We start from the raw sequence: 21,912 nt of genomic DNA, 5'->3' as shown, positions 1-21,912 counted from the left end.
CTTTGACATCGCCGAATGGGGATCTCTTTCAACCTAGCAGTGACGTATCTTGGCGCGGGAGTGCCACAGTCGGAACAAAAAGTCCCCTATTTAACAAAGCCTTCGGTAACGCTGTTTAGCCTCCCACCGTGCGTCGCAACGCTAAGCTAAGATAAGCTAAGCTAAACTAGCAACGGCGGTTAACCGTCCACCACCACATTTGACCCTGTGTGTGCCATGATGAACTAGTCATCCGGGCTGTGTGTATGGAAGATGGCGACACTCATCATCCCCGGTGAATGGTTCAAAAACTGGGACAAATCGGGAAAACACGAATTGTGAGTATAATTGATTATTCTATATCGTATTATGGCGCTTCACTAATTGCTCACTGATGGTTGAAAGAAAAAATGAAATTGTTATCGGCAATTAAGACTAAGGCCAGTCTGTCAAGTATCCGCAGGGGCTAACATAAGCGCTAACCTTAGCAAGCTTAAAATAGTTTAAGAGCCGTTAATTAACACTGTTGGTGAAAAGAAAATCTGAAAAAATCATAGATTTGTTATTTGTTATGTGATTGCGGCTCATTTATTACATTTATCTGAACGCCTGCGTTATAAGTTGCTAACGTTAGCTCTATGCTACAAATGTAGCATTGTCCCTTTTTACTATCATTTGTAAACACGATGGATATCAGAGCTAAGCTAACTAGCGTCCTTGTAGCTCACTCTTTATCTCTATATCTCACTATATGTCGTATTAGTTGACTAGTTGTTTTGTGCCAACGTTCGAGTTAATAATACTTTGTTTAAAAGCTAATACTTGCAGTTATTAATTACTGTATATAAGTAATTCAGAAAAATCTTAAGTAACATGGGAAGTTAGCTAAAGTGTTAGCTAGGCTAACTGGTTTAGTGAGCATTGTCGACATCGTTACGTTGCTGTGGGAGCAGTATGAAGTTACATTTTAACGTTTAAGGATTTGGTCATTTGAATGTTGTGTTTTTGTACTTTAAATGGAATCAACTAGCTTACAACATGTGTCGTAACATGTTAACGCCCTAACTAATCACTATATATTTTGCAAGCTAACTTGAGCTTGAATTAAGTAGATCAGGTAGATGGTTAGAGGTTAATTTTACAATACATGTGCCTTCATTTTAAAACCAGTGTGAAATGCTCTAATCCTAACGGCGACAGGGGTAAAGGAGGCTGTTCAGTCAACATCTGGAAATCAGTAGTGGGGACAGAACAGTGGTACTACCTGTATCATTGTTAAAGGTCAAAATATTGCATATTATTTCGTTTGCAGCAGTATCACGTACAGGCAGGAGATAGAAAGAGCTCATCCATGGTGTCAGCTGCAGTTTAGGCATAGTATGTTAAACTAAGAAAGGCAGTGAAATGTAGAGTATACTGTACATAATAATATATGTCCAGAACATAAGACTGCAACCATTGTAGTGAAGAGCACCTTTGCAGCTAGCAACTTGAAAACATGTCTCAGGAGATTAGTTCGTACATCAGTGTTAGTGATGTATTTATATTCCTTTTGTTTTTTTGAACTGCATTTAGAGCTGGAGATTAAAATTCAGAGAAAAACAATGATTGGCGTTAGGGTCCTGCACTTTTTGGAAAGGAGGGGAGTGGCAGGTATATGAGTGGAGCAGGGAATGTTTTGGACTTGAGTATGGAGTGTTCTAATTTTATAAATATGGGCCCATCACATTTTCAGTCACTCTGTGTGGCTCCAGTTTGGTCATTTACAACAGAGTTGTAAATGCTAAGCGCCTCCGATGTATCTTCATTGCGTCTTTACTCCACCCACAACAACTACGAGAGTAGAAACACGTTGGTGGCTCCGAGCACTGCTAACATGAAAGCGTTGGTTTTCTGCTAGTCAAAGACGTGTTCTTCCCCTGCTTCGAAAAGCATAGGAGCTTGTACAATCGTGCACCTTCACATGCGGCTAACATTGTTGTTGTTGATATGGCAGCACACAGGATGTGATGCTGTAGCCTGCTGCTGGAAATCTTTGCAGAAGAAAAGGTGGAGGTGACATAAGGGGCGTGACCATGTTCAGATAGCGATCGGATCTTGATGTGGACACCAGAGACACATGTTAATACCATTTGTGAATGCATGTTGTGAAGTGCTGTCCGATCGCCATCTGATCACATAAAATGCATTTTAATGCCAGGTGTAAAGGGATCCAAGGTGTCAGATCAGACAGCCTTTCTTGTTCTTGATTTAATAAATTCAAAGGCTTTATGCAGACCTGGTTTTAACATCTGTCCTCAGTGATCTGATTATATGTGGAAAGCACCAAGTTGACTGTTGATACCTTATTGTATTAAAATGGGCATTATTTTTGGGTAGGAATATATTACAAAATGTGTGTAGTAGATGTCAAGCAGACTGTTTACTGCAATTGATCATTTTTTTCCCCAAATCTTCATAGTGTACAACTCTGCAAGGAACGTACAGAGAAAACAGATCATGGGAGTGAGGTTAAAGGTATGTTTCAATTTATGTTTCAAGTTCATATTTGCTATTTTTATTAGTCTTCCCCTTTGTACCAGTGCGCGCACATCTATCTTGGCAATTTTGGTAGTTTTGTTTAGCTATGCAAGAAAAAATATTTAAATCCAAGAGGACATTTATATGGTTATAGAAAGTTATCTGAAGTCACATAGAAAATGTATCAATTCAATAGAAATGTTCCCATTCATTTGTTTGTAATGTATGGAAATTATCTAACCATTTTAAACATCATGACGGGCAAAGATAAAGGTCACACAGACGCATATTTACATTCAAGGCTTAAGTTAGTGATGATGGTGTCTTTGTTAAATACATAGTTCAGATTTAGATGATGTGTGTCTTTTGTCTCGTCTCTTTACTCCAGCAGATGTACAAGCTGCCTTATATGAGCTCTGCTGGCAAGTTGTACGAGGGAACCTGAAGTTGGACCATGTAGCCAGCGTCCTTGGGGACATGATGGTACAAGTGCTTTTTTAAAAACTTTATTTGAGAGCTTAACATACCTGTTCTGTGTCTGTTCATTGTTTCCATTAAAGTATTCCAGGACTTGGCACAGAAAATACAGAACATTCTTTCTGTCTCACATATGTGATTTATCATTTTCGTAATTGTATGATCGTTCATTTTGCTTTCAGGAACTCCGAGATGACATGCCATCAATTTTAGCAGATGTGTTCAGTATACTAGGTAAATATTTTTATTTTCATTGTTGGGTATGAAATGTTATTAACTGTTTAAATTATGTAATTTAAGTCATATGTGTATGTATGTCATATGTTCAATCTTTTTTCAACTTTAATGCAGATTTGGAAACTGGTGCACTGGAAGAGAAAAACAAGCGTGATAATTACACACAGCTGGTCGGAGCGTGTTTGGTAAGAATAATATTTCTTAATTGACATACATTATTATAACTGGTGGGATCAGTGGTTGCACTAGACCTTTTGGCTGTCCGTCATTTTGAGAAAGGGTTGTAAAGAAAATCCATCAGTCTATTTTTATCCATCATTTTAATTTAGATTAAAACACGGCATGTGTTGTCAATGCGCATGCGCCACAGTCTGTCCTTGAAGCCTCGATCATGCAGTGAATGTGTGGCCTCTCAAAAAGGAGTGTTTTGATTAGTCCTTGCAAAATGATTTCGACGTACTTGATATTGTGATTTCACACATCGTTAAAACAACAGTTAAGATACAGTATATATACAGTATATATCGCACACCCCTAGAACAAATCACTGATCTGTTTTGTTTATTCAATTAAAAATAGGTTTTGTTTTATCCTCTTTATTTTACGATTCAACACTTTTTTCATGTGTGAAATCTCTAAAGACAGGACATATTCTAGTGATATTTAGCGTCTTTTAAGGCTGACTTTAGATACTTACCACTGACAGTAGTTGCTAAAACTGTCAAACAATCTCCAAACGCAAGACAATGAATGACAGCGCATGAGAGAGCTGGGAATATGACGCCATCGTTTTTCTAAAGTAGCGTATTCGCTGTCTAAACGCAAACACGCTGACTGCCCCTCAATGTGGGATTTCCCGATCCGGAGAGGCACGACACCAACAGGATCATATTTAATTGTACAGGATCACGGCTGCCCGCGCCACTGTTTACGGTGTTGTGTGTGAATTATTTGAAGTTACGGTAGATCAACCTCTGTGTTCAATCAACAAAATGATGGACAGCCTTCAGATTTTTTCGTCATGGTAGAAAAATATCCGGCAATGACATAGAATTCTCTGTTATCAGCGACCCCTGGGTGGGATCGACGATTATTGTGCTCTTCTGGAAAAGTGAATACAAAGGCTGAACTAATTTTGTAATCCCAAACTGTGTTTTTCTGTCTTACTTTACATGTTGGTCATTTTTAAATCTTTTCTTTTCGACCCATTTTTTCTGTGTCCAAATGTTCAACAGGAGAATGCTTTTGTTAGATTGCTACTGTATGATCTTCAGTGGTTCTTTCTGTCCTTGTAATTGGATGTGGTGCAGGATTTCTTCATATATTTGGCAGTCTGGCCAAAATGGCTACTGCAAACATGATAGCCTGAAAGGTGCAGTGTACAGTGATAATGGATTTTTATCCATTTGTATCACAACTAGTCACAGAGTCAGCATATTCCTGCCCTCTGAAGGTTGACTGTTAAAGCTTAAAGTGTGGCCGATGAATTTGTTCCTCCACTTTGACTCATTTTAACTGATTATTAACTTCATTCTTCCCTAGATAGCTCTATAATTCACATTCACAATTCTATTGTTATCTTGCAACAACTCATCACCTGTAAGGTTTCGTCTTGAGCAAGATGTCTGTTCCATGCTAACTCCTAACCATAATGTTCTTAGATACTTACAATAACAATCTGACATTGGTGTGGTCAAAATCAAACACTTTGATGGACTTAATGTCAAATGCACCATTTGAATTGAGCCCTTCAGTGGTTGCGGGTTATCCCAATCCGATTCACGTGTTAGAATTTATATAACACTTTTGGCGGTATAGATATGTTGTTGATATTGATGCCTTGGTCTGTAGCAAACTTCTATCAAAACAAATTAACATGTTCATTTTTCTATTTCAGTTTTTTATTCCAGATGCTATCCTGAAGGAGAGGTTGGATCCAGAAACCCTTGAATCTCTTGGACTCATAAAACAAGCCCTTCAGTTCAATCAGAAGATTGTAAAAATCAAGACTAAACTCTTGTAAGTAGAGATGAACACTGATATGTGTAATCAGTGTTTGTGCACATAGCGAGCTGTTAGTGTCTCACTAGATATTCAAGGACAGAACAAGACACTACCACTACCCTCTAAGATTCAGATTAAATGTGTCATTCACCATTCAGCTACCATGTGATTAGTGACTAGATGGAAAAAAAGCTGATGTTTCCTGTGTTAGAAAAGGGTTTTTAAGTCGCAAAAGTATGAGGTGTATTTCATTACACATTTATCCATGTTTCATAATAAACATTAACCTTTTTTCCTTTCTTCTCAGTTACAAGCAACAGAAGTTTAACTTGCTAAGGGAAGAGAATGAAGGCTATGCCAAACTTATCACAGAGCTTGGCCAAGACCTCTCAGGCAACATCACCAGCCATTCTGTCCTCGAAAACATCAAGTCCCTCATAGGTACTAAACATGTTTTTTCAGGTTCAATGCGATTAACATGTTGCTGATATTTTTGGGGCTATGGTCTTGGTGTTCTTTGTGTTTTGATAATAATGGATACAGAGAAATTTGTTGTATTACCTTGAGTTTCACAAAAATCAATTCCTCATTTTGTGAAAGCTTTACCTGGCAATAAACCTCTGGCACAAACCACATCAAATTCAACAACATTTTTTTACACTATGGGAAGGTTTTTGTTTTCAACTGTGTTTTGTTGCCTGCTTATTTTTTCTTCCCCATCTTGCAGGATGTTTCAACTTGGATCCTAATCGTGTTTTGGACATAATCCTGGAGGTGTATCAGAGTCGATCTGATCAAGATGAGTTCTTCCTATCTCTCATCAAGTCCTACATGTGTGAGCCCCTCACATTGTGCCACATCTTGGGCTTTAAGTTCAAATTTTATCAGGTGAGGACATTGAGTCTGCTCCTTGTTGAATTAAAATGGTTTCAGTTTGCAGTTGTTTTTTTTGTGTTTACAGCTGCTTCTGGTCTTAAGAAAACCCAATATCTTAAATGACGGAAGGCAGTACAATGTATTTTCTGTTTGGTTGTTGACTAATTTCTTTATTTCTTGTGTATCCTCAGGAGCCCAATGAGGAAACCCCTAAGTCCCTTTACCACATTGCTGCTGCTCTGCTTCACCACAACTTGATAGAGCTGGAGGATCTATATGTGCATGTAAGAGAAAGGAATTCTTCTTATTATTATTTTTATTATTATTATTATTATTGATAATAATAATATTAATATTATTCTACTTATGAAACTTGGCTGATGTCCAAATTGTTGTTTTGTATATTAAAATACATGTTGATTTATTTAGCTCTTCAGTATATCAGTCATTTGTTCAAATACACTATAAGATCTGCAAACCTGAACCTAGTTCCGATTATACTACCAGACATTTTGGATTACATAAACATTACTGTCACATTACTTCCATTAAAAATTAATTGTGTGCAAATTGTTCTTAGTTTAAAAGCTTAGCTCCTGTTTTGGCTTTGTGTCAATCCAGCTTATGCCCGTGGATGCTACCATCATAGAAGAACACAAAGGAGTCATCTCAGACGCGAAGCAGATTGCCCGCAAGTTGGTCATGGTTGTGTTGCCCTCAGAAAAGAGTGAAGACAAAGAAAAGGAGAAAGAGAAGGAAGAGGACAAAAATGAGAAGGTATCAAAGTGTTTGTCATATTGTGTAACTATGGTGCAAGTAAATGTGTGTTCTTGTCAAATGCTCTCCGTGTGTATGGAATTGCTGCTTGTTAATTCCGAATTGCCTGAAGATTAACACAGAGTAACCAAAAAAAGACACAAATAATATTAAAAGAAAATTCTCACCAAATTAGATAACCTGTGAAATCTTTGAAATGTGCTATATAAATAAATTTGCCTTGATTTGTGCTTAAATGTTTATGTCCCATTTGTCTGTGGTGCTGGTTTATTTATTATTTACTGTGAATAACTACAGTTTATTTTAAGCTTTCAAAGATGATCTTAAAATAATATATTGTAATTGACTAAGTTCATCACTTTGAATGATGGCCTCTGTGCTTAGTTTTCGCTCTGTCTGCTTTGCATTTACTGTTATTTTGGCATATTAATTAATTAATTGACACTAAGTTCTTGCACTTTTTTGTTCCCACAGCCACCTGATAACCAGAAGCTTGGTCTTTTGGAAGCACTACTCAGAATTGGAGACTGGCAACACGCCCAGAGTATTATGGACCAGATGCCTTCCTTCTATGCTACATCTCACAGGGCAATTGCACTGGCACTATGCCAGCTTCTGCACCTAACTGTGGAACCTCTTTACAGAAGGTGCCTATTTATTTAATTTTTACTTTGTGTCCGCCATGCATGGAGTGACCAAAACATTTTTTTTTAATTCTATTTGACCTCTTGATGCCAACATTACTCATGAATGCCACACAATAATGAAAAATGAGTGGCGAAAATGGGAAAAAGTGCAGGATTTGAAACACTGTTCAATTTCTTCACAGAGCTGGTGTCCCAAAAGGAGCTAGGGGATGTGTACTCCGCCCACTAAGGAACAAGCAAGCCCCTAGGCTTGCAGAGAGCTTTGAGGACCTTCGCAGGGACACATTCAGTATGCTCTGCTACCTGGGACCTCACCTCTCCCATGACCCTATCCTCTTTGCCAAAATTGTGCGCCTGGGCAAGGGATTCATGAAAGAGGTACAACATGGTAGCCTGCAAACAACTATCCCATAACATCCTAAGTCTAAAATCATGCTCATCCTTGGTTTATTTTGTTTCCCTAGTACCAAAATGATGCCAGGTCAGATGTCAAAGAAAAGGTAAGAATAAAATAATATTTATGTTTATATTTAACATTCAGTTTTGCTTTAACTAATATTCCATCTTAACTGTGTGGATCGGATATTAATTGTGTTTTCTTTACAGGAAATACTACTGAGTTGTTTCCTGTGCATTGCAGACCAGGTGCTACTCCCTTCACTCTCCCTCATGGAGTGCAATGCTTGCATGTCTGAGGAATTGTGGGGTCTCTTCAAACTGTTTCCTTACCAGCACAGGTAAGATACACTCACACTGACCTCTTTTTGTCACTCTGTAATTGAACAGTTAAGCGGCAAACCCCCAAACAGTGCTGAGGGTTCCAGGATGGCATTAAAAGGATTTCGCTTTTATCACATTTTGCCACAATGCTGAGGAGCATTGACTCGGCACACTCCAAATGGTCTTGTTTTACTTTTGTTTTGTCTGTGTCAGTTTAAAACTTGATACAGTTCCCTCAGTCATTGAAGATCATAAAGCTTTGTTGACAATTAAACTGTATTCCCAGAATTTTGGTCTTGTCCTTAAGTGTCCAAAGAGTACCACCCAAATATTTGAGTTTCAGTTCAGTGTGCAGTTCATTTTATTTTACAGTTTAAAGTGAAGAATCAGGTAGAAATTCCTGCTCTTAAGATAGTAATAAACCTTTTATTTAGCACTTTTCACTTGGTGAAAATGTCTGTTGAATTGTGCCTTTTCTGTCCTATTTCCTCAGGTACCGGTTGTATGGACAATGGAAGAACGAGACATATTCCAGTCATCCACTTCTGGTTAAAGTCAAAGCTCAGACTGTGGAAAGGGCCAGATACATTATGAAGTAAGTCGCATGCCTACTATTGCGTATGTGGTTATTTACCTGGTGCTCATTTTAGTTTAGACCTGTTCTTTACTACAGAATATTACAAGATAGAGTAAACTTGATGGAATGCAATAAACCTGTATAAAACCTTCACTTTTGTGTGTTGTTTTGGAAACACACTGGTCAATGTTTCCCTTTCACAAAACCTTAATATTTCCCAAGGTAAGTGAGATAGCAGAGAGGCTCAAATGTTTTGGACAAGACAATTAGCCCCAACCCACCACACACACATCTTTCAGAACACCAAGGTCATTTAAAAAAATCCCCCTACTGGTCTTAAACAATAGTCCATAATAAATGTAAGACTGTTTCAACAGGTAATATCTCCAATATCTCCTCTAATTTTTTTTTTGGTTTGTTTTCAAAATGTCTGCATCAGCAAAAAGAAAACTTTTTTGACAGTTGAATGCAAATGTGTTTGGTTGAAGATCCTAAAATGTTTCTGTGATAAACATTGCATCGTGGAATTGATTCCACATTAAAATATGTGAACTGTGTAAAGCTTGAAGAAGTGTTAAGTCTTTGCATGATCTTGTCTTGTGTTTAATCTGCTAATCTCCTGCCCTGCACAGGCGATTGACCAAAGAGAATGTGAAACAATCTGGAAGACAGATTGGCAAGCTGAGCCATAGCAATCCTACCATCCTCTTTGATTATGTAAGTGTATTTTGCTCTAATTTAAATAATTTCTGTTTTGAATTATATCAACAAACTACCAAGATTCCAGATTTCTTTGATGGAAAATAAACATGACATTTAACCCAAGAAAGGTGCTATGGCGTATGCTAGTATCCCAACACTTTCATCAGTTTTTTAAAAGTCCTCTTGCAAAATGTGCACTACATTTTATATAAAGTTACACCTAAACCACAAAGACGACTGTAGCAAATTTGTTTGACCATTTATTGGAAGCATGTGTTTGGCATCAGGTCCATCTGTTGTATATTCAGCTTTTGAAGCTGGTGATAATGTATCTCTGTCTTTTCTGTTGAATTGCAGATGCTCTCTCAGATCCAGTGGTACGACAACCTCATTGTTCCAGTGGTGGACTCATTGAAATACCTCACATCCCTCAACTATGATGTCTTGGCTTGTATCCTAAACAGTTTATTTATTAGTACGTGTGTGTAGTGCGTAGTGTGCGTTTTAGGTGCCAGCTGAGCTTCTTCTCCTTTTCCCTGTTGTTACACTTAACTCCGTGTTCAGATTGCATAATCGAAGCTCTAGCCAATCCAGAGAAGGAGAAGATGAAACACGATGACACTACCATCTCCTCATGGCTCCAGAGTACGTCTTTACACGTCACTTTACTGTCATGTTGCTGTTCTCTGCAAGAACAGAAACAGCTAGAAGAATTTCACAATTGTTTCCATGTATTTTGACTTATTTTGGTAGAAGTTATACATACACTGAATGTAATGTTGATTACACAAATGACTGATTTAATGAAACCCACATCAATCAATGAATTCATTATATTCTTATTTGGTTAAATTCTTAACAGCAATTAACCAGCTAGCAGTTCATCATTAATATCCATAGTATGATGTTTTAATATTTGTCTGTTTTCAACCAAGGTCTGGCAAGTCTGTGTGGAGCTGTGTTCAGAAAATACCCAATTGAATTGGCTGGCCTTCTTCAGTACGTCACTAACCAGCTAAAAGCAGGCAAGAGGTATGTAGCTCCAATAGACAACATGGAATGACTGGTTTGCACTACATGCCAATTTGAGTACACACAACCAGAGATTTGATTCTTATTACTCGGATATTCCTGTCTTTCGGTCAATGTTGTATCTATACACTATAACAGAACGTTCTGTACCTTTTAAGGTAATAATAGTATCAATACCTGGACATCAGATCAAACTGCTTGAATCATATTTTAATGGCTGTTTTTTTTTTCTTGTGTCCCTCCTCTCCCTGCAGTTTTGACCTGCTTATCCTAAAAGAGGTTGTGCAGAAAATGGCTGGCATAGAGATCACAGATGAGATGACCTCAGAGCAGTTAGAGGCCATGACCGGAGGGGAGCAACTTAAAGCTGAGGTATAAAGTTTGAAGTAATGATTATTAAATAGTCTTGTGAGCAAAATATGTATTATGTGGACCAGCGCTTACCTTTTTGCTGTTGTGGCATTGAATAGGGTGGCTATTTTGGCCAGATCAGGAACACTAAGAAGTCATCACAGCGTCTGAAGGATGCCCTACTGGACCACGAACTGGCCTTACCACTGTGTCTACTCATGGCCCAGCAACGGAACGGTGTGGTTTTCTTAGAAGGTGGAGAAAAGCACCTCAAACTTGTTGGCCATCTCTACGATCAGGTACGGACCTCTGAATTAAAAAGCTCTTATCAATCTCTTGGTTTTTTTAGCAATGAAGTGAACCGCTAATTTGCCAACACATGTCTCTCTTAAAAGATCTGAAACATAAATATTACAGTTTGGTCTTTTGATTATTGTTATTGCTTTTGGGTAATTATTTGTCCTCCTACAGTGTCATGACACATTGGTGCAGTTTGGTGGCTTTCTGGCCTCCAACCTCAGCACAGAGGACTACATCAAGCGTGTTCCCTCTATTGACATCCTCTGTAACCAGTTCCACGCTCCACATGATGCTGCGTTTTTCCTGTCTCGGCCAATGTATGCCCATCAGATTTTGGTGAGTACACAGATTTACAATGCATCACGTCTGTTATTGGGAGAATCTAGTCTATATCGTAAACACAATGATCAGGTTTACTCCAAGTATAATATAGTATTTATAGTGGTGTGATGGGTTCAAAATCAATTGTAAAACCCATTCTAATCATTTAGCATCTTTTTTTTTTTAAGAATGTCAGAGCGTTCTGTACCCAGAATTCACAATAATTTTTTTTTTTTTTTTCTCACAGTCCAAGTACGATGAGCTGAAGAAAGCAGAGAAAGGTAACCGGCAGCAGCAGAAGGTGCATAAGTATGTTGCAGCCTGTGAACAGGTGATGACTCCAGTGCACGAGGCCGTGATGTCTCTCCATTCTACCAGGGTCTGGGATGATCTCCGCCCTCAGTTCTATGCCACCTTCTGGTCCCTCACCATGTACGACCTGGCTGTGCCTCATTCTGCCTATGAACGTGAGGTCAACAAACTGAAAGTCCAGATCAAAGCCATCGAAGACAACCAAGAGATAGTGAGTAGTTTATCCACAATTGTTGCCCCATGTTATTTATATTTAGCACTTCACTGAAGCACCCCACGGGACCCTCTGGTGGAGGATAAAGCGGTAGATGATGACTGACTTCACTGAAGCATTTGTGTCACATAGAGTCACGGTACCTCAAGGTGCTATAATTAAAAAGCAAACAATGTGAAAAGTAGCAAATTCAAAGGTGTTTTCTGACATTAGCTCTGGATAATATTCATATGACTGGGGCTGGAGAGTGTGTGGAGTTTGCTGTCACAGTGGGAGGTTCATAGCAGGAGAATCTCTTCAAAATCCAGGGAAGTTGGTTGTGCCTGGCTTGAACATGCTGGAGGCATGAGCTTCTCCTGCTGTGTTTTCACGTGAGCTCACTCAAAACATTTTCCAGAGATTTGATTAGCAAGCAGAATTTATAGAGAACTCTCATTATTTTCCACATACAGCCCCTGGACATCATTGTAACTCTGAAAGTAGTGATAGTCATGGTACAGGATTATTTTACTATTATAAGTTATAAATTGTAACAGGCATAAATTGTTATAAGTTGAATTGTTTGTCAACATTGCTTTGGTGTTCTTCCATTACAGCCCATGAATAAGAAAAAGAAGGAGAAGGAACGCTGTACTGCCCTGCAGGAGAAACTGCAGGAGGAAGAGAAAAAACAGTTGGAACATGTACAAAGGGTTCTGTACCGCCTCAAACTGGAGAAGGACAACTGGTTGTTGGCCAGTAAGTGTTCTAATGTTAATGCCAGTGACACTATTGATGCATCAATTTTAATTTCTACCTAAACCCACTTAAATAAATCAGTATTCCACAAGAGGTTAAATATTCAAAGCAATAATCTGTCTGTGTTTAAAAAAAAGTTTAATTTCGATACAGTCAAGACAATGTAGTTGTGGCATCTAGAAAATGCTGATCCAAGACTTTTCATGATCACAGTACCAGTACCTGTGTCTCACTAACACATCTTCAAATGCTTATTGACAGAATCCACAAAGAATGAGACCATTACAAAGTTCCTGCAGCTCTGTTTGTTCCCACGCTGCATCTTCTCTTCCATCGATGCTGTTTACTGCGCCCGCTTTGTCGAACTGGTCCATCAGCAAAAGACGCCCAACTTCTGCACTCTTTTGTGCTATGACAGGGTAAGACTCCTGTACACACTGCAATCCTCTTACAGTTAACTGGTACATTATGAGAACAGAATGAATATAATGGGTCTAATATATACAAATGTTTAAATAACACTAAATAAGAAATAGAGGTCCATTGACCTGCATCTGAGAGACCACAGATTCATATTGTCAAAAATCATGCAGACTTTATAGCTCTTTCCCTTCTGTTATGTAAGCAAAAACTACTGTGTTACTCTCCAGGTTTTCTCTGCTATCATATACACCGTGGCCAGCTGTACGGAGAATGAGTCTCACCGCTACGGACGTTTCCTCTGCTGCATGCTGGAGACGGTGACCCGTTGGCACAGCGACCGCGCAATCTATGAAAAGGTATCCTGTTATACCATTCTCGGCCCTCTAATGCAGGATATATTTATATGTTACATTTTTAGACCCAAGATGATCTCTGAATTAACAAATATCTTCTTATATGGTCATAGGAATGTGTGAATTACCCAGGCTTCCTGACTATCTTCAGATCATCAGGCTTTGATGGAGGAAACAAAGCAGATCAGCTCGACTATGTGAACTTCCGGCATGTGGTGCACAAATGGCACTACATGCTGACTAAAGTGAGAACACCATCTCAAATATTGTTTCTCACAAAAACTCTGTTTATTTAATGACTATGTATTTATATATACCCCTGTTATCTGGGTCCGTTACTTCCAGGCTTCTGTTCACTGCCTGGAGACCGGAGATTACACGCACATCCGAAATATTCTCATCGTGCTGACCAAGATCCTCCCCTGCTACCCCAAGGTTCTGAACTTGGGTCAAGCGCTTGAATGCCGCGTCCACAAGATCTGCCTCGAGGAGAAGGACAAGAGACCCGATCTCTATGCCTTGGCAATGGGGTAACACAGCATTGTGTGCTGTTCAGCTCTATGTGGAGCATAAACTTAACTTATTTTATGACATCTCACAATAACATTGATTTATTGGCAATGAAAACATACATGCGTACACCTTCTCTACAGGTATACGGTTTCTGTAATCCAGCGTATTATCAGAAAGGTTGTTTAAGATTGTAAAGACCCGTGACGACAACATTTTAGTGTTTTAATCACATATTTTGCTTGAAATGTCATCTACACACGCTATTTTTTTCCAATATTCCTATTGGATTTAAGAGGTTGTTATACCCTTAATCCACTTTTGATATTTTTGAAAACGCATGCATAATGAATTGGCATATATGATAATATTGTGCAGCCATTGTAAATCTCAAGTGTGCATTGCAGTGCTGTTGCTTTTCAGTCATTATTAAAGCATAGGCTGTCTTTTGATCATGATCATTATAGCTAAATAGGAGTCTGTATTTGCAGGGAAATTCCATATTGACGGCGCTCTAATCCTTGCGTATTGAGTGTGATTTCTGTCTCTGCCACGTGCAAACCCTTTCATGCGTCTTACAGTTATTCAGGTCGGTTGAAAAGCCAGAAGGTGCACATGGTCCCTGAGAATGAATTTCACGACAAGGAGCAGCCAGCACGCAGTGCCACCCCTGCCAGTCAACAGAATGGCCCCGGCAACATGGGCAAGCCTGCCGCCAGCACGAGCAAAACTGAGGAGGGGACGTCAGAGGATGGTGGTGAGTGATGAGACTTATTCATTACATTGCTGTTTGAAATGCACTGTTTAATTTATTTTGTTTCATTAATAATTAAGCATCCTGGAATATTAGCTTGTAATTTTATTCATTTCATTACCAAATCATTGTGTTTCAGAGTTGTTGTGTACAGCTGATGAAAAGATATTTATTTATTTTGTTTTTGTAGATCGGGGAAAGGACAAATCTCAGGGGACCACGAAGCCAGTGAATAAAGCCAACAGTGCAGCAGCCAAAGTCACCACCAGCAACGGGAACGGTGCTCTCAACAGGTAGGTCTATAAAGAGCTGCTCTAACACTGAAGCTAAAAACAACTTGTGTACTATGAGCAGTGACATTTTGTTGACATCTCTTGTCGTATTGGCTGCAAATCTTGTAATAGCTCAGAAGGAATACAAAACACCTTTGAATGGATCATTTTGAAAGGAAATCTTCATTTCCTTTGCAGCACCAAAGCCAGTAAAGAACGGGACGACAAAGAGAAGAGTGGGAAAGAAAAAAAAGAGAAAAAGGAAAAGACGCCAGGCAGCACCCCTGAGGCCAAGGGTGACAACCGTCGGGAGAAGCAAAGAGACGAGAGGGCTGGAAAAGATGAGCGGGTGGTACGTGAGGGTAAGGAGAAGACCCCCAAGGCAGACAGGGAGAAAGCAAAGGTCGAGGAGAAGAGCAGCAAAGATGACAAGGCCAAAGCCGGCAATGGGGAGCCGATGGAGCCATCCAGGGAGCGCGATGCCATCAAGGAGTCCAAGAGCAAGGAGAAGGGAGACAGGAGTACAGTGGCCGGATCCATCAAGTCAACAATTCCCAGAGCGGAGTCAGCCGAGTCTGAGAGGGGTAAGGAGCCTCACTGGTTCTCTTTTTCACATCAGGTTTTTTCCAGTTTTGTCTCTGTCCTTATCTGCCAATACAAAAAGGATGGATGTAATCAATATAAACTATAGACATTATGCTATTCAAAATTCATAAATGTACTCTTTGTCCCCCTTTTTCCTTTTCCACAGAACACAAAAGACGAAAGCTCGAGAGTCACGCTTCTCCATCCCACTCCTCGACACTTAAGGTTAGTATGGCTTGAGGAAGGCTGTGCCCGTTTCTTCTCTATCTGCCGGAGCATTCCCTGCCGTTGCACATTCCAGCAGCCTTGAAGATCACCAAGGAGAGTTACATGCAGGCGTGGCATATGGAAGTGCTCATCGAATCTTTTGGATTTGGAAATCATTCCATGGACATCAGCGTAATATTTTGCAGAAATGGGAGAAAACTCCCCAAAGACTTAGCCAAGAGAATGTTGTATATATTGAGTATTTTCATATTGAAATATTTATCTATTTTCCTATTCATGAAAGCAGTCTGTGTGCCTTGTGAAGAAAGAAGATTTTTTGCACTTCGATATTCCTTGTGGATTATTTGATTTTTGATTTTCTTTGGTCCTTTTTTTTTGAGAATAATATTCCCTCAAAGTAAAATGGCTTTCCAGATCCAGAGCTGTTACCTTTTTCAATGGCAAAGTTATTTTTCACCATCAAGAGCAATGCTTTACTTCTTGAAATGAAGATTTTTCGTCCCCCCCATTTTTTGAGAGCTGAGAAGTTTGCCTGGTTAAAGTGGTGAATTCCCCCCCCCCCCCGACGTACCTGGATCCAGTGTGGAGTCGAATGGTATCCAGCAAAGCAGCGTAGAAGTTACTCGTCTGCGATAGCGGAGTTATCGGTCCTGCCGCGAACGCCACCTGCTTAACGAGCCTGCATGCAGTCTTCACGTCACACGATGCGTGCCAAGTCTGTCCTGCTGGCCCCTTCTGCCCTGCTGACACGGCTACCGTCCATCGGCATCAGTCGCACTACCTCCTCGCAAAGCATTCAGCGGGAAAATCAAAGCCACCAGCAACCGAGATGGAAGGAGAAAACGAATGTCACAGTTTTGAATCAGCCAAAAAAGCAGAGGAAATTAAACCTGCCCCTTCAAAGAGCGAGAGAGAGAAAGAGAGGCGGAAAGAGAGGCGGAAAGAGAGGCGAAGCCTGAAGCGTCTGGAGTGTTGCCACAACCCCACTGGAAGCTTGTGATAGGTCTTAATTTTACTCTTCCGCCAGAGAAATAGGCTCCATGTGTCTAACCCATTCCTGAACTGTAAGTGACAGCAACAGTTACTTATGTAGGGATGCAGTCAAGCACATTGAGATCTGAGGGATTTGTTTCACACACACACACACACACACACACACATGCAGACACACTTTCATTATATATACAGCACTTGCACTTTAGATGTACTGAACACCAGCTGCACTGTAGAAATTCTATAAAATGCTGCCTGAAATTGCAGACATGTCTGTAGTCATAAGAGTAGCAGTTACTTCATATATGCTCAGGGTCTTTCTATATTTAGTATTGACATTCCAGATGTTGAGACGATGAACTCTCCTTTATGTAATAACCTTGTCAAAGCCTTAGTCCTAGAAGGTCGGATGTAAAGGGAGACGTATGCTGTTGGTCCGGCCAGCCCAGACTCCCCGACCTCCCACCCAATTCTTCCGACTCTCTATTGCTGCTGTCTGACAACCCTCCTCCCAACCCCACCCCCTCCCAGCTCATCTGTCATCTCCATTCATCCCTACAGGACAATAGCAACGAACCCAAGGAGCCCACATCCAAGGTTTGAACTTGCTCTCTTTTCTTTGTTTAGGTGTTAAAAATATTGAAAGCTTGTTTTGTCAAACTTTGTAATAAGGACAACAATTTATTTTACAATAATTACACGTGTGTCCTTTTGGGGGCAACAGAATTAACTAAAAAAACATGACGTTGTTAATCCTTATCATGTCTGCTGTTATGTGTTGTGTGTATGTCAGATAGTGTTCGACAGAATTCCTCATGACTGAGAATTGAGACATGAATTTATTTTATTTATGGTGTAGCTTGGATACCAAATAGTCAATCACCTTTTCTGGTTTTCTGTCACCATATTGAATCATTGGAGTTAAAAAAAAAAAAAAAGACAAACCGAAAAATTGAAATCAATCTTTATCAGCTTACGTAATTTGATGAATTCCTTCGATTTTGTCCATCTACGTATGTGTTTGTATCATCTCTGCACAGTTCACCTTTTGTTATATCATCATCTCTGTATGAAAATCAGCTGCCATTTTTGTGATAACATCTCCCCACAATCCACTTTTAAGACTAGTTTTCCTAAGAATGTACAATTTCTACTTTTTACCTGTCTTTTCGTTCAGTTTTTTATTTAAATTTTTTTCGGAATATTTAGGAACTTGGAGAAAAACCTGTCCTTTTTCGACTGCTTCTACAGTCCTGATAAAATCCAAGAATCCAAGTGCATGCAACTTGGATGCTGGTCTATAGCATCGGTTTCAAATTTTGATGGTTGATGGTTCTGATCAGTATCAGTACACTGTACTTTCTTTACTGAAACCTGGCCATGTTGAAGTCTTTTGTGTTTTCTGCTAATGTCACAACAGTGGTTTATGAAGAAGACTGAGAATGCTGTTATGTCGCCACTCATCCTTCATCAGTAACACGGATGGACATTTCACGCAAAAGGGCTATTTGATAGTCACTGCGTCACATTCACACAGAAAATCTGTGTGGAGCTTTGTTTCTATCATACACATTCACACAGTGTCTGCACAGCAGCTAGGAACAATTTAGGCTCAAGTGTCTTGCACAGGGACACATCGGTATGTAGACTAGTGGACACTGGTACCCAATCCCTGGCCTTACAGAGGGACGATGACCTCTTCTACCACTAATTAACAATTTATGTCACCATATTAAACATTTATAATATAATTATTATAATTTTTTTGTTTATTTAATCCTTCAGTAGCAGTGGGGAAAAGGGAATTTTGTTTGATCATCAGTGTTTCTGCAACATAGTGTTTCCCAGCTCCTTCCTCCAGGTGAAAACACCATTACATGTTTCAGTGTGTCGACTATCCCTGTTTTGGCGCTATGATGGTCATTTACTTGTAATTCCATACCTTGGTTTAACAATGTAAACCGACTACCAACGACACTAAAATCTTTTCTATTTGTTTTGTTCTGTTCATATATAAATCTCTTTGCAGCATCACATCACCTACAATTCAGTAGACCGATCCAAGAGCAGAGAGAGGGAGACGGAGAAGAAAGATTCAGAGAACGCACGGGGCCGATCTAAAGAGAAGAAGGAAGAAAAGGATCGGAAAGAAAGGAAACGAGTCAGTATTTTACAAGGCTGATGCATTTTGTGATTTATTTATTTATTTATTTGTAAGTGTAAATGTTGCTAACATGGTAATGTCATGTGTTTCTGCTAGGATCATATAGTCAGTGACCGTGACACAAGCCAAGAGTCCAAACGTAGAAAGGATGAGAATGGAACCAGTAAGTTTGATCCTTACAATTATGGAGTAACCATTGATGTGATGTGAACCAGTGATTTAAAAAAAAAAAAAAAAGGAAGGCGTTGTTAAAAGTCAAACAAAATCTTGTCATCTCAGATTCCTCAAAAAACAGCAAGAGCACAAGTCCTTCCTGTGACTCGCCACTTTCAGGTGAAAAGGAGAAGAGCAAAAGATCCAAATCTTCCAGTAAGGAAAAGACTGTGTCTGTGAAACCTGAGCGAACGTCTTCTGGTGGCAAAAAGGTCAGTTCAGCTCGTCCTTTACCAGTTTTACACTCTTCTGGCAGAGCACAAGACCTTAAGTTCATGATCATGTAATCTTCTTGTCCCTCAACTAAAGAACTCTGTCTTTTAAAACATTAATGTTTAATATCTCTTTTTTTTTTTTCTTTTTTACAATGAATAACATACTACATTGTGATTTTGTGTTGCAGGAGTCCAGACATGATAAAGAGAAATCTGAGAAGAAGGAGAAGAGGGAAAGCAGTGGAGGAAAGGAAGAGAAAAAGCAATATCCTTAAACATGGAAAACACCAAATCCATAATTAAGGATGTGGTGTTTTTTTTTAGTGTGAACTTTTGAATATATTATAAAGAAGGTTTGGAGTCTTTTTGCTTTTGCCTGCCAGTTTGAAACGCAAACCAATTTTGTCACGCTTACCTGTTTTAAGGCCCCATGTTGTTAATTGGCTGTAAAACCTTTTTTAAGTATCTTAACTCTTGCGTACTACTGTTTCAACATGTGATCAGCTGCTCACGACATTAAATTAGTTTTGCCCTCTGTCTCGAGTCTCAACTGTTTACTGCATCAAAAAGCCAACCAACAAGACTCGCTTGTTGTGCTCTTCTTCCACCTTTATCCATTAGACCAACAGTGTAAAAAGCAGTTCAAAACATGCATTGAGGGGAAACAACGCTGATCTTTTTTTTTGTTGTTGTTTCTTAGTCAAATATGTTAAGGAATCCAGTAATTCTGCAGCAACTTGTGAAAGCAACAGAAGAACCCGTTTCTTACACTGTATGTGAACGCAATGCACTCATTTCTGCCTGTAGCCATAATCCCTTCTGACACAAACGCAACCCGATCATGTGCTCTCGTAACTTCATTTGAAAGAGCAACTGCAGGCGTTTAATTACACACTGGCAATGTTTGCAACTATTAATATTACTTTACTATTCCTGTAAATAAACCCTTGTATTTAGAAGAGCATAGATGCTTAAAGATGTCTCTTCCAACACCAAAACATGTTAATCATGTAGTTTTCAGTTATTTTCAGTCTTTGATTATTCACCTTTTCCCTTAACAATCTCACCCATAAATCGTCTGACAAGCACAGATAATGTGCACTCGATAAATCTAATCTGTTAAGGTAAGATACCTTTTTATAGATTTTTTTTCAGCTCTTTGATTAAAAACAGAATCAGGGCCAGTGTTTGATGGACTTTCTCTCTCTGTTTCACAGCAGAACTGGAGAAGCTGTGCTTTTATCTGCCAACATCAGCTGTACTACGTTAACTCAGACTCTCATTTCTGCCTGTTTTTCTGTAAACTCCCTGCCCTTGTGTTGTTATCTGTCGTTACTTAAAATAGTTACTTTCCACCTCAGTACACAGTTAATCAGCTACAATGAATATTTTGTCTTTTTCTTTTTCTTATTATTCAATATGGGCTCAATATGTTGCTCTGTTCATGGATATTTTTCTCTAATTGGAAACGTGGCTATGTATGAAATGTCTGGAAGGGATCTGGTCATAGATTCAATTATCTTATGCTTGAAATTTTGTAATTTTTTTTTTTTTGGTATATGTTGTCAGGCTTTGGTCTTTGCTTGTTTTATTGGAGTTAACATGCTTTCCATACTCACTTACCTCATATTCTTTTGAGACACGCAGATAAATATTTATTTATCTCCACCTTTTAATCTGAGTGAGACAGCAGGCACAAGTGAGGAAAATTATACAAAGGACCAGTTTGTATATTATGTACAATAATAAAGAGGGTAACATGAAATTCACATGTTATTTCTTTTTTGTTTTGTTTTGTTTTCCTTTATAGATGTCACTTACAGTCCTTTTCGTGATTTTGTGTCGATCTGGTTTTTACATAATTTATAAAAAGCCTGTTCAACCTTCTCATGTAGAGTTGAAGAAAAAAAAAAAAAAACAGACCAAAAAAACAAACACACACACACACACACTCTGTACTCCAAATGCAACTGTTTAAATGACTTTTGGAGATTTTATCTGCTGTACTCAATGAGTGTAAGCTTTTTTTAAAAAAAACCAAAAACCAATAAATAATAGTTTTCCTAGTGTGTGACTTTGATATTGTCTCATTACCTTTATTTTCCTTCTTTTCACTGAACAGCTGCAGAAACAGGTTTTTACACCAGTATCGGGCAAGTTTCTCAGGAAACCAACTGTATTTGATATTACTCATGCAGACATAAATGTTTATTTAAATCTTTTGGTTGGTGGTTAGGAGATCACCCAAGTATTTCCCCATTTAATGTTGGTAATTACCTTCTGACGATGCCCCAAAAACAATCCCCATCTCTTATAATAGGCAAGACTCATTAAATGAAATGTGTGAATCAGACACTTTACCATCAATAATATACAGTAATTAATTAAAAAAAAATTAACAAATAAAAACGGACTTAA

The 21,912-nt window shown here is 38.9% G+C and overlaps 1 protein-coding gene across 3 annotated transcripts; it reads left to right on the top strand.

Annotated features, from left to right (window-relative positions):
- Window positions 1-47: 47 nt before the first annotated feature.
- On the top strand, window positions 48-21,574 carry thoc2 (THO complex 2). 3 transcript variants are annotated; one of them, XM_058626775.1, is made up of 39 exons: window positions 48-317; window positions 2,441-2,496; window positions 2,891-2,982; window positions 3,159-3,210; window positions 3,328-3,398; window positions 5,111-5,232; window positions 5,525-5,658; window positions 5,945-6,105; window positions 6,285-6,377; window positions 6,715-6,870; window positions 7,345-7,517; window positions 7,700-7,895; window positions 7,982-8,017; window positions 8,124-8,254; window positions 8,731-8,832; window positions 9,447-9,531; window positions 9,874-9,967; window positions 10,081-10,161; window positions 10,452-10,548; window positions 10,803-10,920; window positions 11,019-11,198; window positions 11,371-11,535; window positions 11,768-12,043; window positions 12,643-12,784; window positions 13,046-13,203; window positions 13,435-13,563; window positions 13,674-13,805; window positions 13,906-14,090; window positions 14,652-14,827; window positions 15,015-15,117; window positions 15,295-15,680; window positions 15,848-15,906; window positions 17,464-17,499; window positions 18,932-19,063; window positions 19,163-19,229; window positions 19,346-19,491; window positions 19,683-19,759; window positions 20,562-20,618; window positions 20,712-21,574. In XM_058626775.1, the coding sequence occupies exons 1-38, from the start codon at window positions 253-255 to the stop codon at window positions 20,587-20,589; spliced, it is 4,692 nt and encodes a 1,563-aa protein (XP_058482758.1). In that variant the 5' UTR covers window positions 48-252; the 3' UTR covers window positions 20,590-20,618; window positions 20,712-21,574. The 3 variants fall into 3 exon arrangements, with proteins under 3 accessions (XP_058482758.1, XP_058482757.1, XP_058482756.1); XM_058626774.1 differs by having other exon boundaries at window positions 2,888-2,982; window positions 20,715-21,574; XM_058626773.1 differs by having other exon boundaries at window positions 2,888-2,982.
- Window positions 21,575-21,912: the final 338 nt, after the last annotated feature.

This window comes from Solea solea, chromosome 4 (genome assembly GCF_958295425.1).
Source record: "Solea solea chromosome 4, fSolSol10.1, whole genome shotgun sequence".
NCBI lineage: Eukaryota > Metazoa > Chordata > Actinopteri > Pleuronectiformes > Soleidae > Solea > Solea solea.
Note: the sequence above shows the minus strand (reverse complement) of the source record. Positions and strands in the feature narration are given on the sequence as shown.

Coding starts and splice junctions, on each gene's coding strand:
- thoc2 (XM_058626774.1), top strand. CDS start 253: ATGGCGACACTCATCATCCCCGGTGAATGGTTCAAAAACTGGGACAAA. Junction 3,399..5,110: donor AGCTGGTCGGAGCGTGTTTG/GTAAGAATAATA, acceptor TTTCTATTTCAG/TTTTTTATTCCAGATGCTAT. Junction 6,106..6,284: donor TTAAGTTCAAATTTTATCAG/GTGAGGACATTG, acceptor GTGTATCCTCAG/GAGCCCAATGAGGAAACCCC.